Raw genomic sequence first — 23,787 nt, 5'->3', positions numbered from 1 at the left:
ACGATTGGGTGTCCCAGTCTTTGGGAGCTCAGTTGGCTCTTACGCCTAAAAAAGGTTATGTGCTAGCCTGTGTAAAGATTTAAAATAACCCACTCACCCCGCTTCAGTGGAGCCCCTGTCTTTGTGCTTCAGTGAGAACGATGGTTGCTTCCTAATTGGAAGGAAGAGTGACCTGGGCAGGAACGCAACATTAAGCTTCCCATCCCTGCCAAGCAAGCTGAATTGATGGAAGCAGGACCAGAGCAACAAATCAAGTAGAGACACAGCAGGCAGCCTCCTCAGTGGGTGCATATGCTGGATTTACAGGAGTCAGTCATTATTTAATTGCTTGCTTTCTCAGCATACTGTAGCAGTTTTACCCCAGCACAGTCACACACCACACAGTCTGGGAGATGTCACTGCAGGTGCTGTAAATTTTGCTCTCGCTGCTTCTCCCAAAAGAGGAAAATGTACCCTCAGACCTAACAACATGCAATTGGGCAGGATACGTTTCCTTTAATCCAGGCATGTCCAGAGTCCATTTTGGGGGCCCTCTTTGAAAAAAGTTTGGACACCACTGCCAATCATTCCATGACCATATATGTCTTCCATCCAGTGAATAAAGTTTGAAGCCAAAGGTGGGGAACCTGTACAACAAGGGCCAAATTCCCCTCTGGGCAATCTTTTTTTTTGGGGGGGGGGGAATACCAGAGGCGGGCAGGGCCTGGGTCAAAACCAGGCAGAGTAATGAATGAAAATGTTGCCATTGTACCACTTGGCTAGTTTCTACACACTCTCACACACTGTCCAAGTGAGCGAGAATGGAATACAAAGTCCCATTACACCCGGAAGAGTGTGAAGCAGAGCTGATGACTGGTGAAATTCCCCAAAGACCAGACAGAGAGACCTGGGGGACTTCATTCAGCCCCTGAGCCTGAGATTACCCATCCATGTCTTATACCATCTAATAAAATAAGGTCTTCTAAATTAAACCTCCCTAAGTTTGCATCGGACTAAAATGAGGTGCTTTGAAGGTGCTTCAAAACACATACACATGCACATCACAGCATCAACTTAGGAGAGTGATGGGAGAATGCCTGGCTCTAAGACAATGTCTGAAGCACTATCTGCAACTTTCAGAAGTCCTTTGAACCTAAAAAAGCTTTAACAATAACATATGTAACCTGATTGGTTAGGGAGCACCTTTTGTTTAACTAGTCTCTTTAAAATTTAAGTTTGCACCCTTAACGTGTAGTTACATACTTCTGTTCTGTCAGTCTCAAGTTCTACTGGAGCACCAGAGTCTCATCCCCAACCCCAATCTGGTTTCTGAGATCTCCCAGGGGCATTGCTATACTGGCAAGACCTGCTTGAGAACTGAAAAGATGAAAGTGGAGGCCTCTGTCTTTTGCACCTTTTGTGTTTTGCAATTGTAGCAGCTGGCCGACCCCAGAATGTACAAATTTTATCCTTCTTCTGGTCACTAGAGGGCGCAGGACTCATTTTAATGTTTTTATTCTTCTGGAGACAGTAGCATCGAATTGCCCACTTTAAAAATGGCTGGTTAAACGTTACATAGTTATGTGACTGAGCTCTGTCAGATAAGCATGCAGGGGACAGCTGTATCTTCATTCAGTCTGAATGGGTGGAAGATTTTACCCTTCTGTCTGTCTTGAATCCTCATTCAGCTTCATTGGATGTTCCCAAATTCTGGAGTTACGCGGGAGAAAAACTGTTCTCTATCCACTTTCTCCATGCCATGCATCATTTAATAAACTTCCAGCATGTTTTACTCTCCTTTTCTCTAAACTAAAAAGGCCCAAACCCTGCAACCTTTCCTCAAACAGGAGTTGCTCCACCCCCTTGATCATTTTGGTTCGCCTTTTCCAACTCTAGAATATCCTTTTCGAGGTAAAGGCAACCAGAACTGTACACAAGATTCACACTGCATATTTGTATTATTACGATATTGGTACTTATTTTCAGTTCCTTTCCAAACTATCCACAGCATAGAATTTGCCTTCCCCCCACCCCTCACAACTGTCAAAAATTGGGTTGATCAAGCTATCAACTAAAAACCCCAAGGTCTCCTTCCTGGTCAGTCACCGCCAGTTCAGACCCCACAAGTATACATGTGAAATAAAGATTATTTTGCCCTCATGTTTATCACTCTATATACTTGTTTATGTAGAACTGTGTTTGCCATCTTATGGCCCATTCCCTCAGGTTGGAAAGGTCCCTTCTGGAGATCTTCAGAATCCTTGGTTTTTTAAAAAATAATCCTTAACAACTTAGTTTCATCTGCAAACTTGGCCACCTCATTGCCCCTCCTTAACTTGCTTATGAATAAGTCTAAAAACTGAAGTCCCAGTAACTATCCATGTGGGATTCTACTTTCTACCTCCCTCCATCGTGAAAACTATTCACTGTTCCTAACCAGTGCTTCCTGTTACTTAACCAGTTACTGATCCACAAGAGGACCTCTCTTCTTACTCCATGACTGCTAAGATTACTCAAGAGACTTTGGAGTATTTTGTCAAATAAGGTGGATGTCTAGAAACAAAGCAAAAGACAGAGGATGGGGAAGATGAGTGTGCAGTCTTGCTGCTTACAATTCTGGTCCTGGCTAATATAAAATAACCCTTTTCCCCTGGTCAGCTGACAGCCAAAAGCAATAAAGAAATTCCATTTTGTTCATGTTTATGTTTTTCCTTTGCCCGTGAGAGAGGGTGGAAAAGGTAAATTTGGGAACCAGCACAAAGGTAAAGTGATGCCGGGTATATTTATATTGCCAGGAAGCAGAGGCTGCTAAAAATAGTCCGGACTCAGGAGCGACAACCTCTGAGGGAAGACGGACCAGGCCCACAATGGGAAGGGGCAGGCCTGTGGACGTCACAGCTCCAAATAATAAATCAAGGGCCCTCTGCTAAGATGCCCAAGCAGCAGGCCGTCTCCCAGAGCACCCCTTGCTGAATGTGCCTCCCTTGCCTTGTGAAATTATATCCTATCAAAAGGATGAGTTTGGTGGAAGCAAGATGATGGAAGGTGTTGCCAAGTGGAATGATGTTTCAGTTGTACGGGGACGGAGGTGTCTCCGCTTCTCAGCTGAGATCAAGGGGACGTTCTGACGCACGCAAGGGCAAGATTTTTTAAGCTCTGCTAAAAGGAAGCGAGTGTCTCCACTCAGCAGAAAACTTGGGATACTGTTACTGTGGGAGGTCACCTGGGTGCCATCCCTCAGTGGCTGTGCTGCACTCAATCCATTTTTCAGACAGGAAAACCTGCTCTTGGCATTTGCTACTCCAACACAGAGACCTCCAGGTATAGGGCGGTATATAATTTCAAGTAACAAACAAACAGTAACGCTACCACCATCACTGCTCAGAGGCCTCACTGCTTTCTGATGCAACTCTGCCCATTCTCTCTGGCTGCCCTGCACAGGACTCCCTCCCTGAACACTTCAGCTCTTCCTTTCCCTTCAAATCTCTCCTTTAAACCTACAGTTTCATCAGGTGCAGCATTCTTTGAGATCACCACAGGGGAATTAACACCCATCCCTAGAGTACGGGTGGCACTGTCCATTTTGTTTTCTCTCCATTTTTCATTTTCCCAGTCTTAAATTCAGTTCTCCACATTCCTGAAGTGATTTGCAATGGTTTTTTAAAAAATGCTCATGAAATTTTGTCAGCTTGTTAGTGTGAATTCCGCCTAATAAACACATTTTGGAATTCATTTTCTACCTCATATACACATTTTTGGCAAGCTGCCTTCCCTAGTATAAGGCATTTTGGTAAGTTATTTTCACTACAGTACTATGTGCATTTTCATGCACACTCTCCTCTAGGAGAGATAGGTGAGTGAGCTGGCTGGTCCTCACCTTACACAACTGTGCCTACCTGGGTACTTGGTACATCAAACTAGACTGGGAGCAGGTTGCTATTGTCCATAAAAGCACCATCTCCTTGACCATAAAACCTCTTTACCTTAGGAAGGGCTTAGAGGATCTGCACTTGGTGTTGCACCAGAGAGAGCAACTGGGGATGTTTCTGATCTATCTGCCCCCTGTGGTCCAGCAGCATCTTGGATCAGGCTGGCCAAGGTAGTCTCTCTAAGAAAAGGCCTGCCTTTTAACCCTTCCTGTGAACCTCCTCCAAATTCACCTTGCAATGTCAACTTTGTGCCAAATCCAGTGACAATAAAATGATGAAAGTCCGGCTGGCCTGAAAAAGATTTTCCTAATCTTACTGAAATTCATTTCACTCCACTTTAAATCCTGCAGCTGTTTTGCCTCAACAGGACCCTCCAAATCCAGAATCATTGTTGCCTCTGGGTGAAATTGGGAGGGACCTCTAATAATAATTCCTTCTCCCTGCTCCCCCCCCACCTGCTTCCCAGGCACTAGCTGCTCTTTCTGCCGTTTGCATCCTTTCTTCCCTAGTTTATGTGTGCCACAGATTTAAATAGCTCCAGCAGTCATTCTCTCTCCCCAGGGAAGCCTGGGAACTGTAGCTTGTGAGGGAAAAGAGTGGAAGAGATCTCTTAGGAAGAATTCTCAGTCACCTCACACCTACCAATAATTCTTTGAGGTGTGTTGCAATTAGCTAAACTGCTAGAAAGCATATGTAAACTTTGTTGCTAAACTCTAAGCCTGCAACCCTATGTATGCTAATTCATTTTTGTTTGTTTGTTTAACTTTTCTACTCGTCCTTTCCTCCAGGGGGTGCAACATGGCATGCATGGTTCTCCCCTCCCTGCTTCAACCTCCTCAGAACAACCCTGCAAGGTTGTTTCAAATTCAGAAACTTCAATAGGAAATATGTACCGCAGGGGGTTCTGTTCCTGCATTGCAGAGGGTTGGACTGGGTGGACCTTGTTCTGGGAGTCTAGTAAACATTTCCATACACTCCAACATTTCTCCAATAAAAATAGGGACATCCTAAGGAAAGGTGAGGGACGCGGGTGGCACTGTGGTCTAAACCACAGAGCCTAGGGCTTGCCGATCAGAAGGTCGGCAGTTCGAATCCCTGCGATGGGGTGAGCTCCCATTGTTCGGTCCCACCTCCTGCCCACCTAGCAGTTTGAAAGCACGTCAAAGTGCAAGTAGTTAAATAGGTACTGCTCCGGCGGGAAGGTAAACGGTGTTTCCATGCACTGCTCTTGTTCACCAGAAGCGGCTCAGTCATGCTGGCCACATGACCCAGAAGCTGTACGCCGGCTCCCTTGGCCAGTAAAGCGAGATGTGTGCTGCAACTCCAGAGTCATCCGTGACTGGACCTAATGGTCAGGGGTCCCTTTACCTTTACCTTTAAGGAAAAGTGGGACATTCCAGGATGAAATCAGAAACCAGGATGTCTTCTCTAAATCAGGGATGTCCCTGGAAAATAGGGACATGTGGAAAGTCTGCATTTCATTTGGCTGTATTGGGTGTTCATAGGAACATAGGGAGCTGCCTCACACCAAGTCAGATGACTGGTCCAGCTAGTTTGGTATTTTCCCTATACTGACTGGCAGTTCCTTTCCAGGCTTTCAGGCAGGGGTTCTATGCTGGAGATTGAACCTGGGACTGACTGTGTACTCTGCCTCTCCCAGACAATTCAGCTGCCTTATACCGAGTCTGACCATTGGCCCCTCTACTTCAATACTGGCCACACTGACTGGCAGCAGCACTCTAGGGGTAAGACCTGGGTCTCTCCCCACCATACCTGGATAGGTCACTGGGGACTGAGACCTTCTGCATTCAAAGCAGATGCTCTACCGCTGAGCTATGGCCCTTTCCCTGGTCACACCCTGTGCACAGCTTCCCACATGTTAAAACCTCCCCTGGGGTCATTTGTCCGCTCCAGTGGCTGCGCCTACACAGTGATAAATAGGATATCTCAGGGACACCACAGCTAATTCCTCTGGCAGTGCTTGTAAAAACAAAAGGTTTTTTTTTATAATTGGAATGAAAAAAAAAGAGGAAAAAGATTTGTGCCAAATTGAGGAGATGGAGGATTGCAGGCGGGGGGTGGCGGAAGGAGCCAGCCAAACGATTAAGTGATCGGATTTTCCCTCGAGATGAGATTGTAGCTTTAACGGGTGATCAGCACTCTTAAGCTCTCGCTGGCGCAGCATTTAAAAAGAGCAAAATCTGTGTGGTAAAGAACTTTCATGAACGTTTCTCGGTTCCCAGAGCAGCAGGCCCAGGAATGCCCGACTTTAGCACTAAGAGGACAGAGGCGGCTGCTGCTGCTGCTGCAGATCCTGCCTCTGTGATGTCTCCAAAACAGTGGATTTTGGGCAGGTGAAGGGAAGCAACCATGTGCAGAAGGAAGGCCGGAGACCAAAGCTGTCTCTGCTGGTTTCAGATGTGAAGCTTGGACTATTTCTAGGCCTCCGGGAAGGTTATGGAGCTGCAAAGAGCGGGGTGAAGAGAGAAAGTGTTGTGAAATAAATGCACACGACCCTACTGGATGAGGCCAGTGGCCCATCTAGTTCAGCATCCTGCTCTCACCTGCCGGTCACAAGCAGGACCTGAGTGCAAGAGCCCTCTCTCCTGTGGTTTCCAGCAATGTATGCCTCTGACCATGGAGGCAGAGCACAGCCATAATGACTAGCCCTCTCCTCCATTAATCTGCCTAATCCTCTTTTAAAGCCATCTTAGTTTGTGGCCATCACTGCCTTCCATGGGAGTGAATTCTGTAGTTTATGTGCTGTATGAAGAAGTCCTTTCTTTTCTCTGTCTTGTATCTTCCAACATTCAGCTTCTGTGGATGTTCATGAGTTGTGAGAAAGGGAGGAAAACCTTCCTCTACCCTGTTTCTCCATGCCATGCATAGTTTTATAAACGTCTATTACATTACCTCTTCCTCACCTTTCCTCTAAACTAAAAAGTCACATACACTTGCAACCTTTCCACACAGGACAGTCACTCCATCTCCTCGATCAGCTCCAAAGAAATACTATCGTCTTTTCACAACAGGATGTCAGCTTCTGCTGCCCTGATGCTCAGCACATTTACCTGGGCATAACAACCATTTTGTTGCAGAAAAGAATAGCATGTTTCTGCAAAATCCCCAGCCTCTGGCAAAGGCGGTTTTAGGGTAGCATGACTGGTCTGGCCGCACTGGGGCCACACTGCAGGGGGCACCACAACAATGCTGTAGAATGGAGCGTGAAAGGTGGGGGGAGCACTGAATTTTAGTGTTGCACAACATGCCACTGAAATTTGAGAACCCAAAGTCTGCCACTAACTCTGAGCAGCTGAAGACTCCAGGGGTTACAGCACTTCAAGGTTTTGTTTCCTTGGATTGAAGGTCAGTGGAGACTGTGGTGTCTACGGTATATTGTTTTATTTACACACACACACACACACACACCGTTCATAGGATAGAGGCAGAACTTCCAAATGGAAGTTTTCCAGGGACATCCCTGATTTAGAGAAGCCATTCTGATTTCTGATTTTATCCCAAAATGTCTCACTTTTCCTTAGGATGTCCCTATTTTCATTGGAGAAATGTTGGAGGGTATGGAGTTCTCTAACCCCCGAGCCATCTGAAGGCAATCCTGTATAGGGAAGGGTTTTTTTAAAAAATGTTTTCTTAAGTTTTTATATATGTTGGTAGCTGTCCAGAGTGCTGGGGCAACCCAGTAAGATGTGGGGGGCATATATAGTAAAATTATCATTATGGGATGAGACATCCCTATTTTCACCGGCGAAATGTTGGCAGGTATGATAGAGGGGCTCACAGCATTAACATGCCAATAGATCTTGCTTCCCCAATAGGTTTCCAGGGACGTCTGAAGCCACAGCTTTGGATCCAGCACAGAGCAAAGTGTGCCCCTGTGTATCCGGCTTCCAGCATCAGCCAAAACTCATACACCAAAAATTTAACTCACTTGGCCTGTTTTTTCCTCCTTCCTAGGATGACAGGGACATCCAGCCAGGCGAGTGGGTTTGGAAAATGCCTACCAGTTTCCTGGACAGCATCACCACTGAGTTTTCGCTGTGTCCCATAGCTTACTCTTTGAGATGCTGCACTTAACTGGCCAGCTACAGAAATTAGCCTGACTGGTTCATTAGTTGCTTATATTGCAAATGTCAGGTGTGGAAGGAGTCCCTAATCTAAATTGGGGCTTTAACCATTACCCTCCCCTTGTACCTGTTATTTAATTTTTCAGATGCCATTCACACAATCGTTTGTTGTGTTTACTGTGGCCTTGAGTGTCACCCATGGAGAGGAGGAAAGAGAAGGAGGAGGAGATTGGGGTTGGGCCTGAGCTGGGGAGGGGAGAAAAAAAAGGTGAGGGAGCTAGCAGGGATTTCCACATATCCAGTCAATCCGGTAGGTATCCATTCATTATGTGATACAAATTGGGAGCCTGGGTTGGTAATAGTAGTAGTAGTAGTAGTAGTAGTAGTAGTAGTAGTAATAATAATAATAATAATAATAATAATAATAATAATAATACTTTATTATTTATACCCCACCCATCTGGCTGAGTTTCCCCAGCCACTCTGGGCGGCTTCCAATCAAGTGTTAAAAACAATACAACATTAAATAAGTGGAAAGTGTCCTGAGCCCCTGACCTACCTGGCAGCAAGTCAGTATGTCAAGTCCTCAGTCCAGGATCAATCCACATATCCAAAGCCCCACAGAGATCCTGGAGCATCCAATATGGCCGGTTGAGCAGACTCAGCACCTCTGCTCTGCTACCCTTTTATACCTTGCATGCTGATTGCAGCATCTGGGCTTGACAAGGCATGGGACCCTCACCTGTTCCTACTCCAGCTAAGGAATTACACACCTCCCCCCAGAGCGAGTGAGCCCCACCTGGCCAGCTAGGGAGCTGGGCTGTGGGTCCTTGCCTTCCTCAGCCTCCTAGAGCACCCCTCCTACTGCTGCTCCCTACAGCTCAGAGCCCACTGTGTTCATGGAGACAAGGGTCCCCCTGGCTCTGGTGATGGATCCTGCTGCTCTGGTTCCTGTGCACTGACCCCCATCCGCTTACAATCCTCCGTCACACTGTGAGTACTTCCTTCCCCATCCGCTGCTTGCCCCAATATGTCCCAGTCCCGGCTAAACCCCTTACCAGGATCTTCCTTCTTCTCCCCATTGTCCTGCCAGTTCATGACAGTAAGAAAATGGAAGGGGAGGGAAAGGAAGAGAAATTTGAGTAGCATGGATGCAGGGTTGCAATAGGTCCGGAATTTCCTGCACATATCCGGAATACTGCAGTCGGAAGCAGTGCCTGGGCAGCAATCGCTAAAATGTTCAGGAAAATCTGGACGTATGGCAGCCCATGTCAGCAGTGGTGACGTCCCTTAAAAATAGCTCAAAAACTTATTTTCTTTTGGCAAATTTGCCAAAAATGCTCAACAACCTTTCTGTCCGGATTTTTACTCTTTGAAATATGACAACCCTGATGGATGGTCAGCAACTACAGAGGTCAGGAAAGCTGGGAGTTCTGCAGTAAGAGGAACACACACAAATATTCACAGCTTCCTGTTTCTTTGTGGATTCTACAGAAAGTGCTGGTTTAATTTTAACCGCAAGTTCTCCATATTGCTCAGGACTTCAGTAACAGCCAGACGTGTGCATATTTGCGATGCCATTTTCACCCTATTGACTGTGTGATATTGCTGCTTCCATGATTTTGTCATGTTTAGCTTGCTGTGGAGTTGTTATTTTTTTTGGAGGGGCAGGATTTTTTCTTTGGCCTTACAATCCCATTAGGGATGCATGTTGGAGCAAAACGTTTTCATTTTGCATATACACTCATGGGATCTGAACTAGCAGTGACTGACCAGGAATGTGACCTTGGGGCCATAGTGGACAGTTTGATGAAGATGATATTTGTTTTTAACAGAGCTTTGGACCAGATTTGATCCCACTTGTGTTGAAGTATGAATTCAGCTGTCAGTTTGGCTGGCTTCTTTATCTGGAATGGATGGCAATGTCTTACCCTTCTCCTCAATATGGATGGAAGGGTCTGTCAATTTCAGCTATTTTCTCAGTTTCTAATTCAGTTCTCCAAATTTCCACATCAGTTTACAATTATTTTATTTTTTTTAAGCCCTCGTGAAAATTCATCCACATTTTAATGAGAATTTTTCCTAATAAGCACATTTGTTGTAGGCGGCTTTGACTTACATACACATTTTTGCAAAGCAATTTCCCCTGATCTAATGCATTTCTGTATGCTATTTTCACTAATATATTCATTTTTACGCAAACTTTCCCCAATACATGCATTTTTTGTTGCTGAACTGCATCACACAATTCAGATAAATGTGGATTTCGAGGATGGCAGTGTTTTGGTTTGCATGCTGTTTTAGGAAGTGTGAGTTTGATAAATTTGCCTTTAAATGTGAACTGATTCGAATTTCTCCTCCATTCCCATTTTTTTCAGGCCACAAAATGCTGTAGGCCTGGCATCCCCAAACTCGGCTCTCCAGATGTTTTGGGACTACAACTCCCATCATCCCTAGCTAACAGGACCAATGGTCAGGGATGATGGGAATTGTAGTCCCAAAACATCTGGAGGGCTGAGTTTGGGGGTGCCTGCTGTAGGCTGATCCTGTTTTCTGGGGAGGGGGCTGTGTTGTCTCCTAGCTAACTAAAGGTAAAGGGACCCCTGACCATTAGGTCCAGTTGTGGCCGACTCTAGGGTTGGGGAGCTCATCTCGCTTTATTGGCCGAGGGAGCCGGCGTACAGCTTCTGGGTCATGTGGCCAGCATGACTAAGCCACTTCTGGCGAACCAGAGCAGCGCATGGAAACGCCGTTTACCTTCCCACTGGAGTGGTACCTATTTATCTACTTGCACTTTGACGTGCTTTCAAACTGCTAGGTTGGCAGGAGCAGGGACCGAGCAACAGGGGCCCACCCCGTCGTGGGGATTCGAACCGCCGACCTTCTGATCAGCAAGTCCTAGGCTCTGTGCTTTAACCCACAGTGCCACCCGCATGCCTTCCTAGCTAACTATCATAGTCTTAATTAATTAAACAAAATACATATACTCAGTGCTATTTTTCTAGAAAAAGAGGTGGCGGAACTCAACATGAATACCTCCCTTGTTCTCTTATCATGGCAATGGTGCCCACCTGAGAGGTGCCGGAACTGAGTTCTGGCTGAAAAAAAGCACCCTGCATTTACTGCTTGAAAGTAGTAGGAGCTCTTAAATTTCTAGAGTTTACAAGATATATCAATGAAAAGTGTGAAAAACAATTAAAAGCATTTAAAGTTAATTACAATTAACAGTCAAAGCAATTATAATATGTCTACATCTACCATGTCTTGCCTAAACGATAGTGTCTTAAGCAGGTGCTTGTCAGCTTCATTATATGCAAAAATAAAAAAAATAAAAAAATCCCTTATGAACCTGCACCTGCTGATCACTATTTTGAGTGGTGGCTATCTGGATTCGAGGCTGGGTTTTCTGGTTTGCTTTTTGCCTCCTGCTTGCATAGAGTGTGCTTTCTGGGCTTTGCCTTTGCTCTTTGTTAAGGTCCTCTCAACCACAATATATGCTATGAATTAAGATAAGATTGCAGAGAGCTGCTCTTGCAGGATCAGTGCAAAGCACTTTGCAAAATATATCTTCTGCCAGCTAATGAGATTAAGCCTTGTCTAAAGCTAAACTGCTGGAGCAATGGGAACCTTGAAAATCTATTGCATTTTTAAAAAAACTTCCCTATAGAGGAGTGCCTTCAGATGTCTTGTGGGTCAGATAACTCCATACCCCCGAACATTTCTCCAGTGAAAATAGGGACATCCTAAGGAAAAGTGGGACATTCTAGGATCAAATCAGAAACTGGGATGGCTTCTCTAAATCACGGACATCCCTGGAAAATAGGGGCACTTGGAGGGTCTGCTATTGTCCTACTGTAAATGAAATTAAATGTGACTGATCCTGAGCTGCTAGTGAACCAAGATCAAAGGTCTTGCAAGCACAACCTGCAAAATCTTAGGATCCTGGACAATTTTATGTGTTTGTAGTAGCCTGTTTACTATCATCCAAGGTCAGAGATGCTGGGGTAGACAAACAGAGGAAGTAGAAAAGCAAAGACTCTTGAAACAGCTTAATCATTCAGAAGTTGATCATTAAGACTTAATGTTTTTGCTTTCAGCATGCATTTAGGAATTTGATGAATGCACATATTAAAACATTGACACTGGTTTCCTTGGCATTGCTTCCACTGTGGCTGAAGACTCCAGTGGGTGGGAGACTCCAAACTCCTCAGATGGAGCTTTAGCCACTCAGGAGGTCAGAGGCCTGCCTGAGGCTGCTTTCATTCCACCTCTAGCAGAGGGTGAGCCATGTAAATGCAGCCCTTTGCGCTGGCCGCTTTGGCAATTTACTGTATTTTTTGCTCTGTAAGACTCACTTTTTCCCTCCTAAAAAGTAAGGGGAAATGTGTGTGCGTCTTATGGAGCGAATGCAGGCTTCGCAGCTATCCCAGAAGCCAGAACAGCAAGAGGGATCGCTGCTTTTGCTGCACAGCGATCCCTCTTGCTGTTCTGGCTTCTGAGATTCAGAATATTTTTTTTCTTGTTTTTCTCCTCCAAAAACTAGGTGCGTCTTATAGAGCGAAAAATACGGTAAATCCCGCTTCCCTCAAAGGTGGTCTCCCTCACCCCCTGCCATCCCAGTTGTGTGTGTGTGTGTGTGTAGCTACTCTTACAGGAAACCCTGAGGATGCCATTTCTGTCCTTAGTGCCATGCCAGGAACTGAATCCTCGTTCCCAGGAGTGGAGTGGGCTCCAGGCGCTCAGGACTCCCTGTTCTTATTAGCTCAGGCCTTGGAAAGCCTTTTTAAAGTTTCATTGAGGGGAGGAGGAGAGTGCTGAAGCCCAGTCCAACCAGGCAACATTGTGGCAGCAAAAGAGATCAGGCTGGCTTCCCGAAACCCATGACAGATCTGATGGATAAGTTGGTGCCATATTGATTTAGACTCTCTGGCTTTGGACCAAGACAAAAACTAACAAAATATATTCTCGGCTATGAAATCGATCGGAGGAGGTTTCTAGGTTCAGAAGAGGCACCAAAAAAGCAGAGGCAAAGATATCCCAGCTGTCATTGTTCATCACGGGTGTGGTTTGTGTGTCCGTGGGCCAATGCCAAAGGAAAGTCCTCCGTCCTCCAACCATCATGAGGAACTGGTTGTCCACAGTCATTTGGACACATGGCTGGAGATGTCTTGATGGCCAGCAAAATACCCAGAACCCAGGCTCTTCCTATGACCTCAGTGTCCTGCATAATAGAGGAGATGCTCTCATCTCACCAACGGAATACAATGGAAGGCTTGAGGCATTTTCTTGAGCTGAAAGAAGCTCTGCTGGGGATGGTTTAATGCAGGGGTTGGCAACTGGTGACCCATATACTGGTTCCTGGATGCACACAAACAAATTCCCTTTGTCCCAACACCACCACACATTTAGGCTATTATGGAGGACAAAATGAGTCTTTCCACTCCAGTTTCAGGAGAGAAAGGAAACAACCCAAAGAGACCATCAACACACTTTGTGCAAGCCTTTTCAGGAAAGGCACAGAGATGTGGAAAACCCCTGGTTGCAGAAACTGATCTGTGGCATACTGCTCCATTCTTACCACTCACAGGAGTAGATTCCTGATCAGCGGCTGGCTATGCTGGAGGCCTGCTTTGAGAATGGAGGTCTTGGTTCTGCTTGTTTATGTAGCCTGCTGGCAAGTGCCATGCCACAGAGGTTGCTGCCCCCCCCCAACTGCTACATTTATATATACAACCTCTCGCCCAAGGAGTTCAAGGCCATGCACATGGTTCCCCCAACCCACACTCCATTTTATTTTCACAACAATCCTGTGAGTTAGGCTAGGCTGAGACCAGAACGTGAAATCTCAAGCTCATGGGCCAAATGTACTCCTTTCTGGCTTTGGAACTCTCCCCAGGCCACACCCCTTTCTCCAGGCCACGCCCCTTACCAGCCCTGTATTGCACCATCCTTGACTGTATTTGCTTGACTGGAATTTGTCCTTGAACAGTAATGCTGTGATGTTTCTTGCTTCCCTGGATGGAGGATGGAGTGGGGTGTGTGCAGAAGCTACTGGGCAAAGGTAAAAGTCATACAGGTTGCTCTGCCCCCTTTTGCCTCTGGCCTCACCCACCACTGGAAGGATGCCCAGATGAAAATGCAGGCTTTGAACCAAAGGCGCTTCATGTCCCCTGGGCTAAGAGAGAGCGACTGGCCCAAGGTCACCCAGTGAGTTTCTCAGGTGAGTGGGGATGTGAGCCTGGGTCTTCCTGGGGCTAGTCCAATGCTCTGACCACTGCACTGCTGACTCTGAGTTCTCTGGCCTGGCAACTGGGAGAATGGCTGCAATATCCCTCTCAGGACCAGCTTTGGCCCAGTTGCTAATCCCATAAAGCAGACTAAGCATGTGAACTGTTGATTGTGCAGATCAGCAGGCAAAGGAACAGCTCAGCTGTGTCTCTCCAGAGACGCCCACCAGAAAAGATCATCCTGCCCTTGTACATATGATTGTTTATCCTGAAAAAGCAAGGTGAGTCAAGGGCTGAAAGCTACTCTGCGTATTCTTTGATAAAGAAAAATCCTGCTTCAAGCAAAGGTGATTTCTGTGGCATGTAGAAATTAGGCAAACGAAGAGAACTTGGTTGTTTTGCATAGTTGACTCTGGTCATGCTAGTTGGGAGGAAGGGCACAGAACTAGGCAGTCACATTCTTTATTTAGTGAGATGTCATCAGGCAGCCTTTCCTAAATATATCCTCACACTAATAAGGCCTCAAAACCTAATTCTCTTTTCAAATGAAAGCTGGAAACCATATGTTGTGTGTCTCCATTCTCCTATAGAACTGCAACATGCAGAGTTAACAGCCCTGGTCAAGAGTTCCCTGCTGCTACAATCAAGGAACCACTGATTCTTCTTCACAGAATCACAGAATTTGGAGTTGGAAGGGATCCTGGAGGACATGTAATCCACCCCCAGTGCAACACGTAACTCTGATCCTCCTCCTTAAGTAAGCGAACAAAATTAATATAATCTTGTACTTAATTTATCTCCTGCCTTTCTTCCATCATGAAGCTCAGGACAGCATAAATGTGGTTCTCAGGTGGTCTCCCCTCCAGGTGCTGACAATATCCTGACCTGCTCAGTTCCAGCAAGGGTGAGGCCTCCTGGGCCTTCAGACTATATGCCAAGCCTATGAGTTCAGTTCAGAGTTTGTCAACCCAGGGTAATTGAATGTGTAAAGGAGTGGGCCGCCTTTGGCAGGTGGGTTCTCATGTTCCCTTCCAACTCTACAATTACCATACATGGCTCTATCCATAAGTTTGTATTCCTTCTGTGAAATGCAAGATACACAAACCATCTATATTACAGTGGTACTTTGGGTTAAGTACTTAATTCGTTCTGGAGGTCCGTTCTTAACCTGAAACTGTTCTTAACCTGAAGCACCGCTTTAGCTAATGGGGCCTCTTGCTGCCGCCACGCCGCCAGAGCACGATTTTTGTTCTCATCCTGAAGCAAAGTTCTTAACCCGAGGTACTGTTTCTGGGTTAGCGGAGTCTGTAATCTGAAGCGTATGTAACCTGAAGCCTATGTAACCCGAGGTACCACTGTATTTATATCTTCTGCCCATCAAAATGTGATTTGCCATTTCTCCCCCATTGTGTTTTATTGTTTTCTAAAGTGTGTGCAAAATTAATAAAGCATATTTAAAATAAAATAGAAAGAAAGCTAACTGGGGCTTTCCTTTAGCATAAGGTGGGCAGAGCAACAGTGAATCTCTGTTGTTGTGGGGAGAGAGTGCTGGTGCCTTCAGGTCCTGCCTGCAGGCTTCCCATGGACACCTGGCTGGCCACCATGGGAACAGGTTGTTAGGCTAGGTGTGGTCCTCCTTTGGCCTGACCCAACAGCAAGGCTCCTCTTATATTGAGGGCCCAGGAGTAAATAGGGACATTTGAAGCATGTGCCTTGACCAGCCACTGGTCACCTTTTCCTGGACGTCGGGAGATTGCTTCTGCTCCAGTTTTTCCTAGCAAGCCCCTTTGCTGGGAGGAGAATGTAGGTGGCAGAGGTATTACTTATTGATGCTTTTATGGCCCACATCTCTAAGTGCCTTCCGAAAGCAGCGACGCTCATTAGGACTGGGCATCGGTGCCAAGCCCCTCAACCACACATTAAATAATTCACTAATGCATGAGCCTTTAATTTTCATTCTTGTTCCTTGTGGCTTGGAGCAGTTGGGATCCCGGGGGTGCATTTGGAGGAACCAAAGCCCGTTTTGAAAGCATAACAGACCCAACCTCCTGTGGGATTAATCTGTAGGTGGGGAAGTGGTTCTGTTGGCAAAGATTTAAGGGGACGTAATCTGACAGTGCCACAAAAATGAAACTGGTTTGCCATGACCCTGGGATTGGAGTCTTCTCCTTCATTATGATGTTAAAGAATGAGTTAGAAGGGAATTTGCACACAGGACTAGTCTCAGATGCAAGTCTGCAAGGTGAGTCAGTGCTCATCCCACCTCTGGCCTGAGGATGTTGCATCTGCTGGTCTCTGATGGCAGACAACTCCATCACAGAAGCCCAGTGCAATCAGTCTCCCCTGCTCTGTAAGGATAAGTGTGACTATACCTTTAAGGGCATCTCCCACATCTAGTTTAGGAGGCCTGGCTAGAAGCAGAGTGGGAAAGCAGTTGAAGGGAGAGAAGACCTGTTGTGCATGGCTCTTTATTAGAACTATTTCATTTTTAACTTAGAACCCTAGAACTGTAGAGTTGGAAGGGACCACAAGGATCATTGAGTCCAACCCCGTGCAATGCAAGAATCTTTCACCTAACGTGGGGCTTGAACCCACGACCCTGAGATTAAGTGTCTCACGCTCAACCGACTGAGCTATCATGATCTCTGACTTGTTCATCATTAAAGATAGAACACTGCATGTTCTGTCAACTACTGTTGGAGTGGGCTGGGCCTCTTTAACTGAAGAGGCACCTTTCAGTAAAGGTGGAACTTACATTTGAGACAGGACTGCTGCTCCACCATAAGGCTGAGAGGCTGGCTGTTGCTGAAGCAACACCAGAGCATTGCTCTCTTCTAGTATATCCTGAGTCTTGCCTTGAATGAGGTCAGCGCTTGCAACTTAAGTCATTTTGATGACTGGGCACACTCCCTGTTGGACAGTTAAAGGCTAACAGCTTGCAGTGAAGAGGTCAAATTTGTGATGGCACCAAATTGTTCAGGATGGTGGTGGGGTGACCACAAGTGGACTGCAAGGAGATCCAAATGGATCTGTCCAAAATAAGTGAATGAGCAACAAAGCAATGAAATGCTGTTTGATGTAAATAAGTGCCAAGTGATGCCCACTGAGACTAAAATAAGAAACTGAACTTCACACAAATACAGAGCAGGATTTGAACTGGCAATGGTTAACTAGCAAAGAGATCTGGCATCAATGAAAATGTCAAACCAGTGTATGACAGCTGTGAAAAAGGCAATTTTCAGGATAGAGATTTTTTGGAAAGGGGCAGAAAACAAAGCTGCCAGTACTGTATTGAATTGTCATTATGCAAATCAATGGTAGATCCACAGTTGGAATATTGTGGGCACTTCTGGTTGTCCCAACTCAAAAAAGGAGAAGAGAAGAGAAGAGAAGAGAAGAGAAGAGAAGAGAAGAGAAGAGAAGAGGAGCATATTGCAGAAATGGAGAAGTTGCAGTAAAGGAACAGAAAAAATATCAGGGAGCTGGAACACTTTACCTATGAGGAAAGACTAAAATGTCTGGGGCTTCCCCCTGTTTTTTAACAAGGCAAACTGAGTTGTTATATAATAGAGTAGGAATGGGGAGATTCAGGCCTGGGGTCTGAATGTGGCCCTCCAGGCTTCCAGATCTGGCCCTTGGAACTCTCCCCAGGCCACACCTCTCACTGACCTTGCTTGGCACCCTGAATATTTTTGTCTGGCTGGAATTCTCTGAGTGTGGATCTTTATGTTGACCAGACAGTGTCATCCAGGCAATATCAGTAGCCTTGGGGGAACCCCAAGGTTTTTGTAAGTGTAAAAGTATTTAGGACAAAAAATAACCTCAATGGGACAAGGACCCCCGCCTGCTCCCCCCCCCAAGAATTCAGCACAGTGAGGTTGGAGCAAACAACAACAACAACAACAACAACAACAACAACAACAACAACAACAACAACAACAAATAATTTGTCCCCCTTGCTGAGTTCCCACAGAAACCTGACTAATGTTTGTGGGAAGGGGCAGAAAATTGGGTGGGAAACATGTCCGGGTCTTCCTATCAGAAATTGAGACAATTAAAGTTCACACTGGGTCCTTATTTAGTGGTTTTGTGGCTGCTAATTTCCTACTGATCTCCTTAGTTTCCCCCTGTTTAATTTGATCTGCTTAGTACAACAAAATCCCAAACAGAAATAGATGCATCACATAACTAAAAGCTCCCAAGAGTCCAAAGAAGTGCTGCTCACAGTAGAGGCTGCCTGTTGCATCTCTGAATGATTGATTTCTCTAGGCTTGTTGGCTCCATCCAATCATCTTCCTCTGGGGAGGGGTGTGTGGAATCAGGTGATTCTGCTATTTCTCTACATCAGCTATGACTGGATGATTCCTGGTGCTTCAAAAATCCTTGCCCTCCCTGCCTGGATCTATGGTCTGCAATCTATCTCTGCAGGAGTCTGTGTATGGAGAATAGCCTGTTGCCTCCATTCAGTCATGGGGCACACCAATCTGGCTTGAGAGCCATGTGCCTTGGGACATTAACACTTTTCACTCATATATCACACATACAAGAATCAGGACAAGGAGGCAGCTACTCTGGGCGGCTCCCAACAAAATATTATTATTATTATTAAAGTGATAAAATATCAAACATTAAAAACTTCCCTAAACAGGGCTGCCTTCAGGTGTCTTCTAAAAGTCAGATAGTTGTTTATTTCCTTGACATCTGATGACACTGCCGAGAAGGCCGTCTGCCTGGTTCCCTCTAACCTCAATTCTCGCAGTGAGGGAACTGCCAGAAGGCCCTCGGAGCTGGACTGTCCAGGAGTGTCCAGGCAGAATGATGGGGGTGGAGACGCTCCTTCAGCTATACTGGGCCAAGGTCGTTTAGGGCTTTAAATGTCAGCACCAACACTTTGAACTGTGCTTGGAAATGTTCTGGGAGCCAATGTAGGTCTTTCAGGACCAATATAATATGGTCTCAGCGGCCACTCCCAGTCACCAGTCTAGCTGCCACATTCTGGAAAAGTAACATTTTTTCAGGTGAATTGAGCCTCCCTGCCCAACTGATTAAAATTCTCCTTTTTTGTTTGTTTTTGCTGATTAAAGCAGTCAGCTGTCGATTAATCTACCAATTTACTCAGACCATTCCATTAAAATGAGCACTCTGCTTTGGATGTTTTCCCAAGGGCTTTTGCAAAACCACAAGGAGGCAGGGTTGCCAACTTCACAGCTTCCCACCATAGCTCTGTCTCTCACAAGAAGCTCAATTTTTGGAGAGACATAACCCAGCCAGATGGGTGGGGTATAAATAATACATCATCATCATCATCATCATCATCATCATCATCATCAAGGCCCCTCCTTCGGACCAATGTTTTATTCAGGGTGTGCTCTGCAACAGGTTCTTGATGTAATCATAGCGCCAGTAGTGGTGGCTTTATTCTGCTTTAATTTGTTCTGTGGTGCTTCTCCAGCGTCACCACATTGTTGCTGTCCAGAGGGGCTACAGTGGAACAACACCCTTCCACACACATTCATGGTATAAAATGTTATGCGATTTCAGCAGGATGTTACGGGATATGCAGTGATTGGAAATGAAGCTGTGTGACAGCCCAAAAACTTTTGCAGACACAAACAGTATTGAAAGTGAGATTCTGTGTCACCACCCTGAGAGCATCCTGAGCACAAATCAACATGAACCTCCCCCCCCCGTGGGGACAGGGGGAGGCTCACTTTCTGGTTTCTGCACCACAGGCATTAAGAGCAAGCTTCTTTCCAGTCAGTTGGCAACATTGTGCTCGCCCTTTTCGGGAAACAAGGTATCTCTCTGTATTTTGGAAAGCGAGGCGCGTAGGTCGAGACCTCCGTGGTGGGTTTCTGGGCTTCCATGATCGGGAAGACAGACGGTCGCACAGATCCCCGAGAGAAAAGGCATATGAAAAGCCTGCTGGATCAGGCCAGTGGCCCATCAGGTTCAGCATCCGGTTCTCACGGTGGCCAACCTTACGTATTCGTGAGAGTTTTGGAAGCGACTTCCAGCGCCTTTTTCAGTCTACGGCTTGGGACGGGTGGCTTAGCGGGAAAGGAAGACGGCGGACCCCCAGTCCCGAACAGGAAGCCGCGCTCCTTTGCGTCCGTCTCCCTTTGAGCCTCCCGCCTGGTGGAGGAAACGCGCCCCCGGCTCTGGGCTGGCGAGGCAGGGCGGGGCTGAGTCGCGGGCGTCGTGCTTCTTGAGCGCCGCCGCGCCGTCGGAAAGGCGAGCCGCCGAGGGGCGGAGAGAGGCCGAAGGAGGCGGGTGAAGAGGGTGCCATGTGAGTCGGAGAAGCAAAAAGCAGGTGGGAAAGCCAGCAGGATGGAGAGGGGCCGAGGCAAGAGGAGGAGAAAGAGCCCGCCGCGGCGGCTGCTCCTGTTTCCAGCCGGCTGCGCTTTTGACGCTGTCCAGCTCTCCAAAGCGAAGCGCCATGTAAAGCGGCAACTCTTCTAAACTTGGGCGTAGGCGGAGAAGTAATTGGGTGAGCTAGGCAAAGGGGAGAATCCCAGTCCTCCGGACTTCTTTTCTCTCTCTCTCTCTGCGCCCCCTTCTTTTCTGGATAGGCTGAAGAAGCTGCGGGGACGGCGCGGCCGACGCTAACAGCGCACCTCACTTTCCGAAGAGGGTCCGGCACGTGCGCCCTGGGCGCCTCCAGCCCTTGAGACCCGGGCGCGGCGCTGGGCGAAGTGTGACCGGGCGAGGAGCGAGCAGAGCGAGGGTGCGGAGGTCCCTAACCTGGCGCGGGCGTCGAAGTGTCGCGGCGAAGCCCCTCTCGGTCCCCTTCCTCGGGCCATGATGCCGGGCTGACCGGCTTCGGGGCTGGTGCCTCTCCATGCGGTGACGGTGTCCTCTCCATCTTGCCAGCGCTATGGCCGGGGCGTCTGGCGGGGACCGTGCCATGTTGTCTCCGGCCACGATCCCCGGCGGCGGCGTGGAAGCCCAGCGGGAGGAGTTCGTGGCCCTTACAGCCGTGCAGACGGAGAAAAACGACGTCCCTGCTGCCGGCAGCCCCAGGCGCCTGGGGCTCCTCGGGACGCCGCTGCCGGTTCCCCCGGGGGGCTCCGGAGCCCGATCCGCCTCCAACAAGCGCTACCGGCGCCTCCAGAACTGTCTCTACAATGTGCTGGAAAGACCCCGAGGTTGGGCGTTTATCTATCACGCCTTCATGTGAGTACTGGACCCCCCAGACCCTTCCCGGCCAATCTGAAACTTTCCCCTAAGGGTCTTTGCGTATGAAAGGTGCCTCTTTGCATGGGGTTCCGTCATCCAGGGGTGCCAACTTGAATAAAATATTGTGGGGGACCAGGTAAACCCCACCCCACATAATCGATCACATGACTCAGTGCACACACATTTCAATGGGAGTGCCCATCAACTTTGCGGGGGCCCAGACCCCTCAAATATGTTATTTTGGGGGCTGAAGCCCCCATGGTCCCTGGAGTTGGCTCCTATGCCACCATCCACCCATGCACCCAACTCTTTAACACCTCGGTTCTCCCTGTCCCATCTTTTAACAGGCCGAGAACTAAAGACCATGTTCCTCTCTGTGTCTTTCCTCCTCCCCTTGCAGTATTAAGATGTATTCCAGCTATTCTTACCACTTCCCACAGTTTTATGCTTAGGGAGGAAACATGGGGTGAGGGGCAAGAGGACTAACTAAATAAGAGATGTTCTGGTGGAGCTTGCTTCCTAGTGGGGCTTGCATCCTAGTAAACACAGGTGAGAGCCAACATTGTCTCAAGCTGACCAAGGTTTGCAACTCTGAGCTGCTTAGTAAATAGGTTGTTTACAGCACTGGGCAGGTGTGCAGGCTCATGCAAAGCATATTGAGGGCACTGTTGCAAGGGATGCTCAGCAGGCCAGTGCTGCTCCACTTGTGAACGTGGCCCTGAAAGTCAACAGAGGGCTGAGCCTGCCGCTATTCCCAGTCTGGATAAGTCTTGCATTCTTTAAATTGCATGTCTGTGAAATGCAAAGCCAGATTTAAATGGCGCTTGGGCAAAGCAACTTTTGACATGGCATTTGGGAAGTGCAAGTTTCACCTGACCAGTCTTTGATTACGCAGCCTACCCTCTGCATCCTATTTTCTTAAGGGCCCAGCCCCTCCTTCCTACAAAGGACTGCTGGAATTGGAGGGCAAAGCTGCTTCTCTGTCACCAAATCCAGATCATGGCCATATTCCCCTTCAGAAATCCATTTCCTCCTTGACTTCTGGCCTGCTTGGCTAAGACTTCGCTTTCTTAGGCATCTGTACAGTCCCAGCCTATCTGGGAACTACTTTGCACCTGCAGGCTCCTATTTGGTTTTCTCTATTCTTCAGTGCAGACTCCAGGATTTGCTGTGGGGGCAGGGGCTCTGCTAGAAGGGGCAGGACGTGCAAACTATTGTTTCCCTTAGGAAATATCTGCTGCTTCTTGGATATTTTGTGCAAACTGGAAAGGGCAGCGTTGTTGGTCCAGCGGTCCCCTGTTGGTCTTGAGCAAATGTCCAACTTTACCACCCTCTTACTCTTGCTGAGTGGCTGCTGAACTGAAAAAAGTTGCACAGTGTCGCGGTTAGAATGTTAGACTTGGAGTGGAGAGACCTGGGTTTCAATTCCTGTTTAGCCAAAGAAACTCGCAAAGTGGTGCAGGCAGAGCCAGTCCCCAGTGTTCAAACTAGGCTAACTCTTTGGGCATCTCTCTCTCTCTCTCTCTCTCTCTCTCTGTGTGTGTGTGTGTGTGCAAAGGAGCCAGCCTTCCCTCCAATGAATCCTAATCTGCAGTTTCCCAGCTTTCATACTTTAAAAAGAGGAAATAGCATAGAATCATATACAGTAATTAATAGTGAAGTTGTACTCTTCCTCTCATATTGAGTGTTTGAGAAACTAGCCTGCTCTCCCCCTGCCACCCTTATCAGTTTTTTTTTACTTTCCGTAAAGTGCATGCCCACCTTACTGCTATGCTCATGCATGCCACATCTATATCTTTGGAGGAAGCGATGGGATGGGTGTGTGAGAGAGTTCCTATATGGCCAATGGCCCATTCCCATATGCAAATCCTTGCTTCTGCTGCTTTTCTCTCTCTTTTCTTTTGCAATTTGGTGTGATAAAAGAGCCCTGTGTAACTCTGAAGCCTGCACGTTCTTTTGCTGATCAAAGTTTGAGCCATGATAAGGTACTGTGGTGCTTGTTTTGCTGCTCAGTTTCTTTGGCCAACACAGAGATCAATAACTTGAGCTGATGCAGATAGACAGGCGGCTCCTCGGGTCCCCCCTTGCCACCCGCAAGACTCAGGGTGCAGTTTGAAAATCAGTTTGAAAAATATTTTTAATGATGAAGCCATTATTTTGCTCTTAACTTCTGGTGGCAGCTTAAGCAAATGGCAGGTCTTCGCTTACTTGATATCACTGAAGCTATAGCCTCCAATTTGGCTAGGCATTGTTCCCTGTATTCAGTAATTAGTGGTAACTGTTTGCAATTAAGCATAAGTGTGCCCAAGCTGTATTCCTAGTCTGGTTAATAAGTGGTAAAAGGGTTAGTGCTGCTCCTTCTCTGCATGCTGCAGATTGAACAAAGGG

The 23,787-nt window shown here is 47.1% G+C and overlaps 1 protein-coding gene across 3 annotated transcripts in view; it reads left to right on the top strand.

Moving 5' to 3' along the window:
• Positions 1-20,394: 20,394 nt before the first annotated feature.
• The window catches only part of KCNQ4 (potassium voltage-gated channel subfamily Q member 4), a 92,586-nt gene continuing 89,193 nt past the window's right edge, over positions 20,395-23,787 (top strand). The window contains exon 1 of one of the 3 annotated variants that reach the window (XM_083625197.1): positions 20,395-21,396. In XM_083625197.1, coding sequence (XP_083481323.1) covers positions 21,098-21,396 — 299 coding nt within the window. In that variant the 5' untranslated portion in view covers positions 20,395-21,097. The remainder of the gene's footprint in view (positions 21,397-23,787) is intronic. The other 2 variants (XM_083625199.1, XM_083625198.1) reach the window with 2 other exon arrangements.

This window comes from Podarcis filfolensis, assembly GCF_964270895.1.
Source record: "Podarcis filfolensis genome assembly, chromosome: 8".
In the NCBI taxonomy this organism is placed as follows: Eukaryota; Metazoa; Chordata; class Lepidosauria; order Squamata; family Lacertidae; genus Podarcis; species Podarcis filfolensis.
This window is presented reverse-complemented; position numbering and strand designations above follow the sequence as displayed.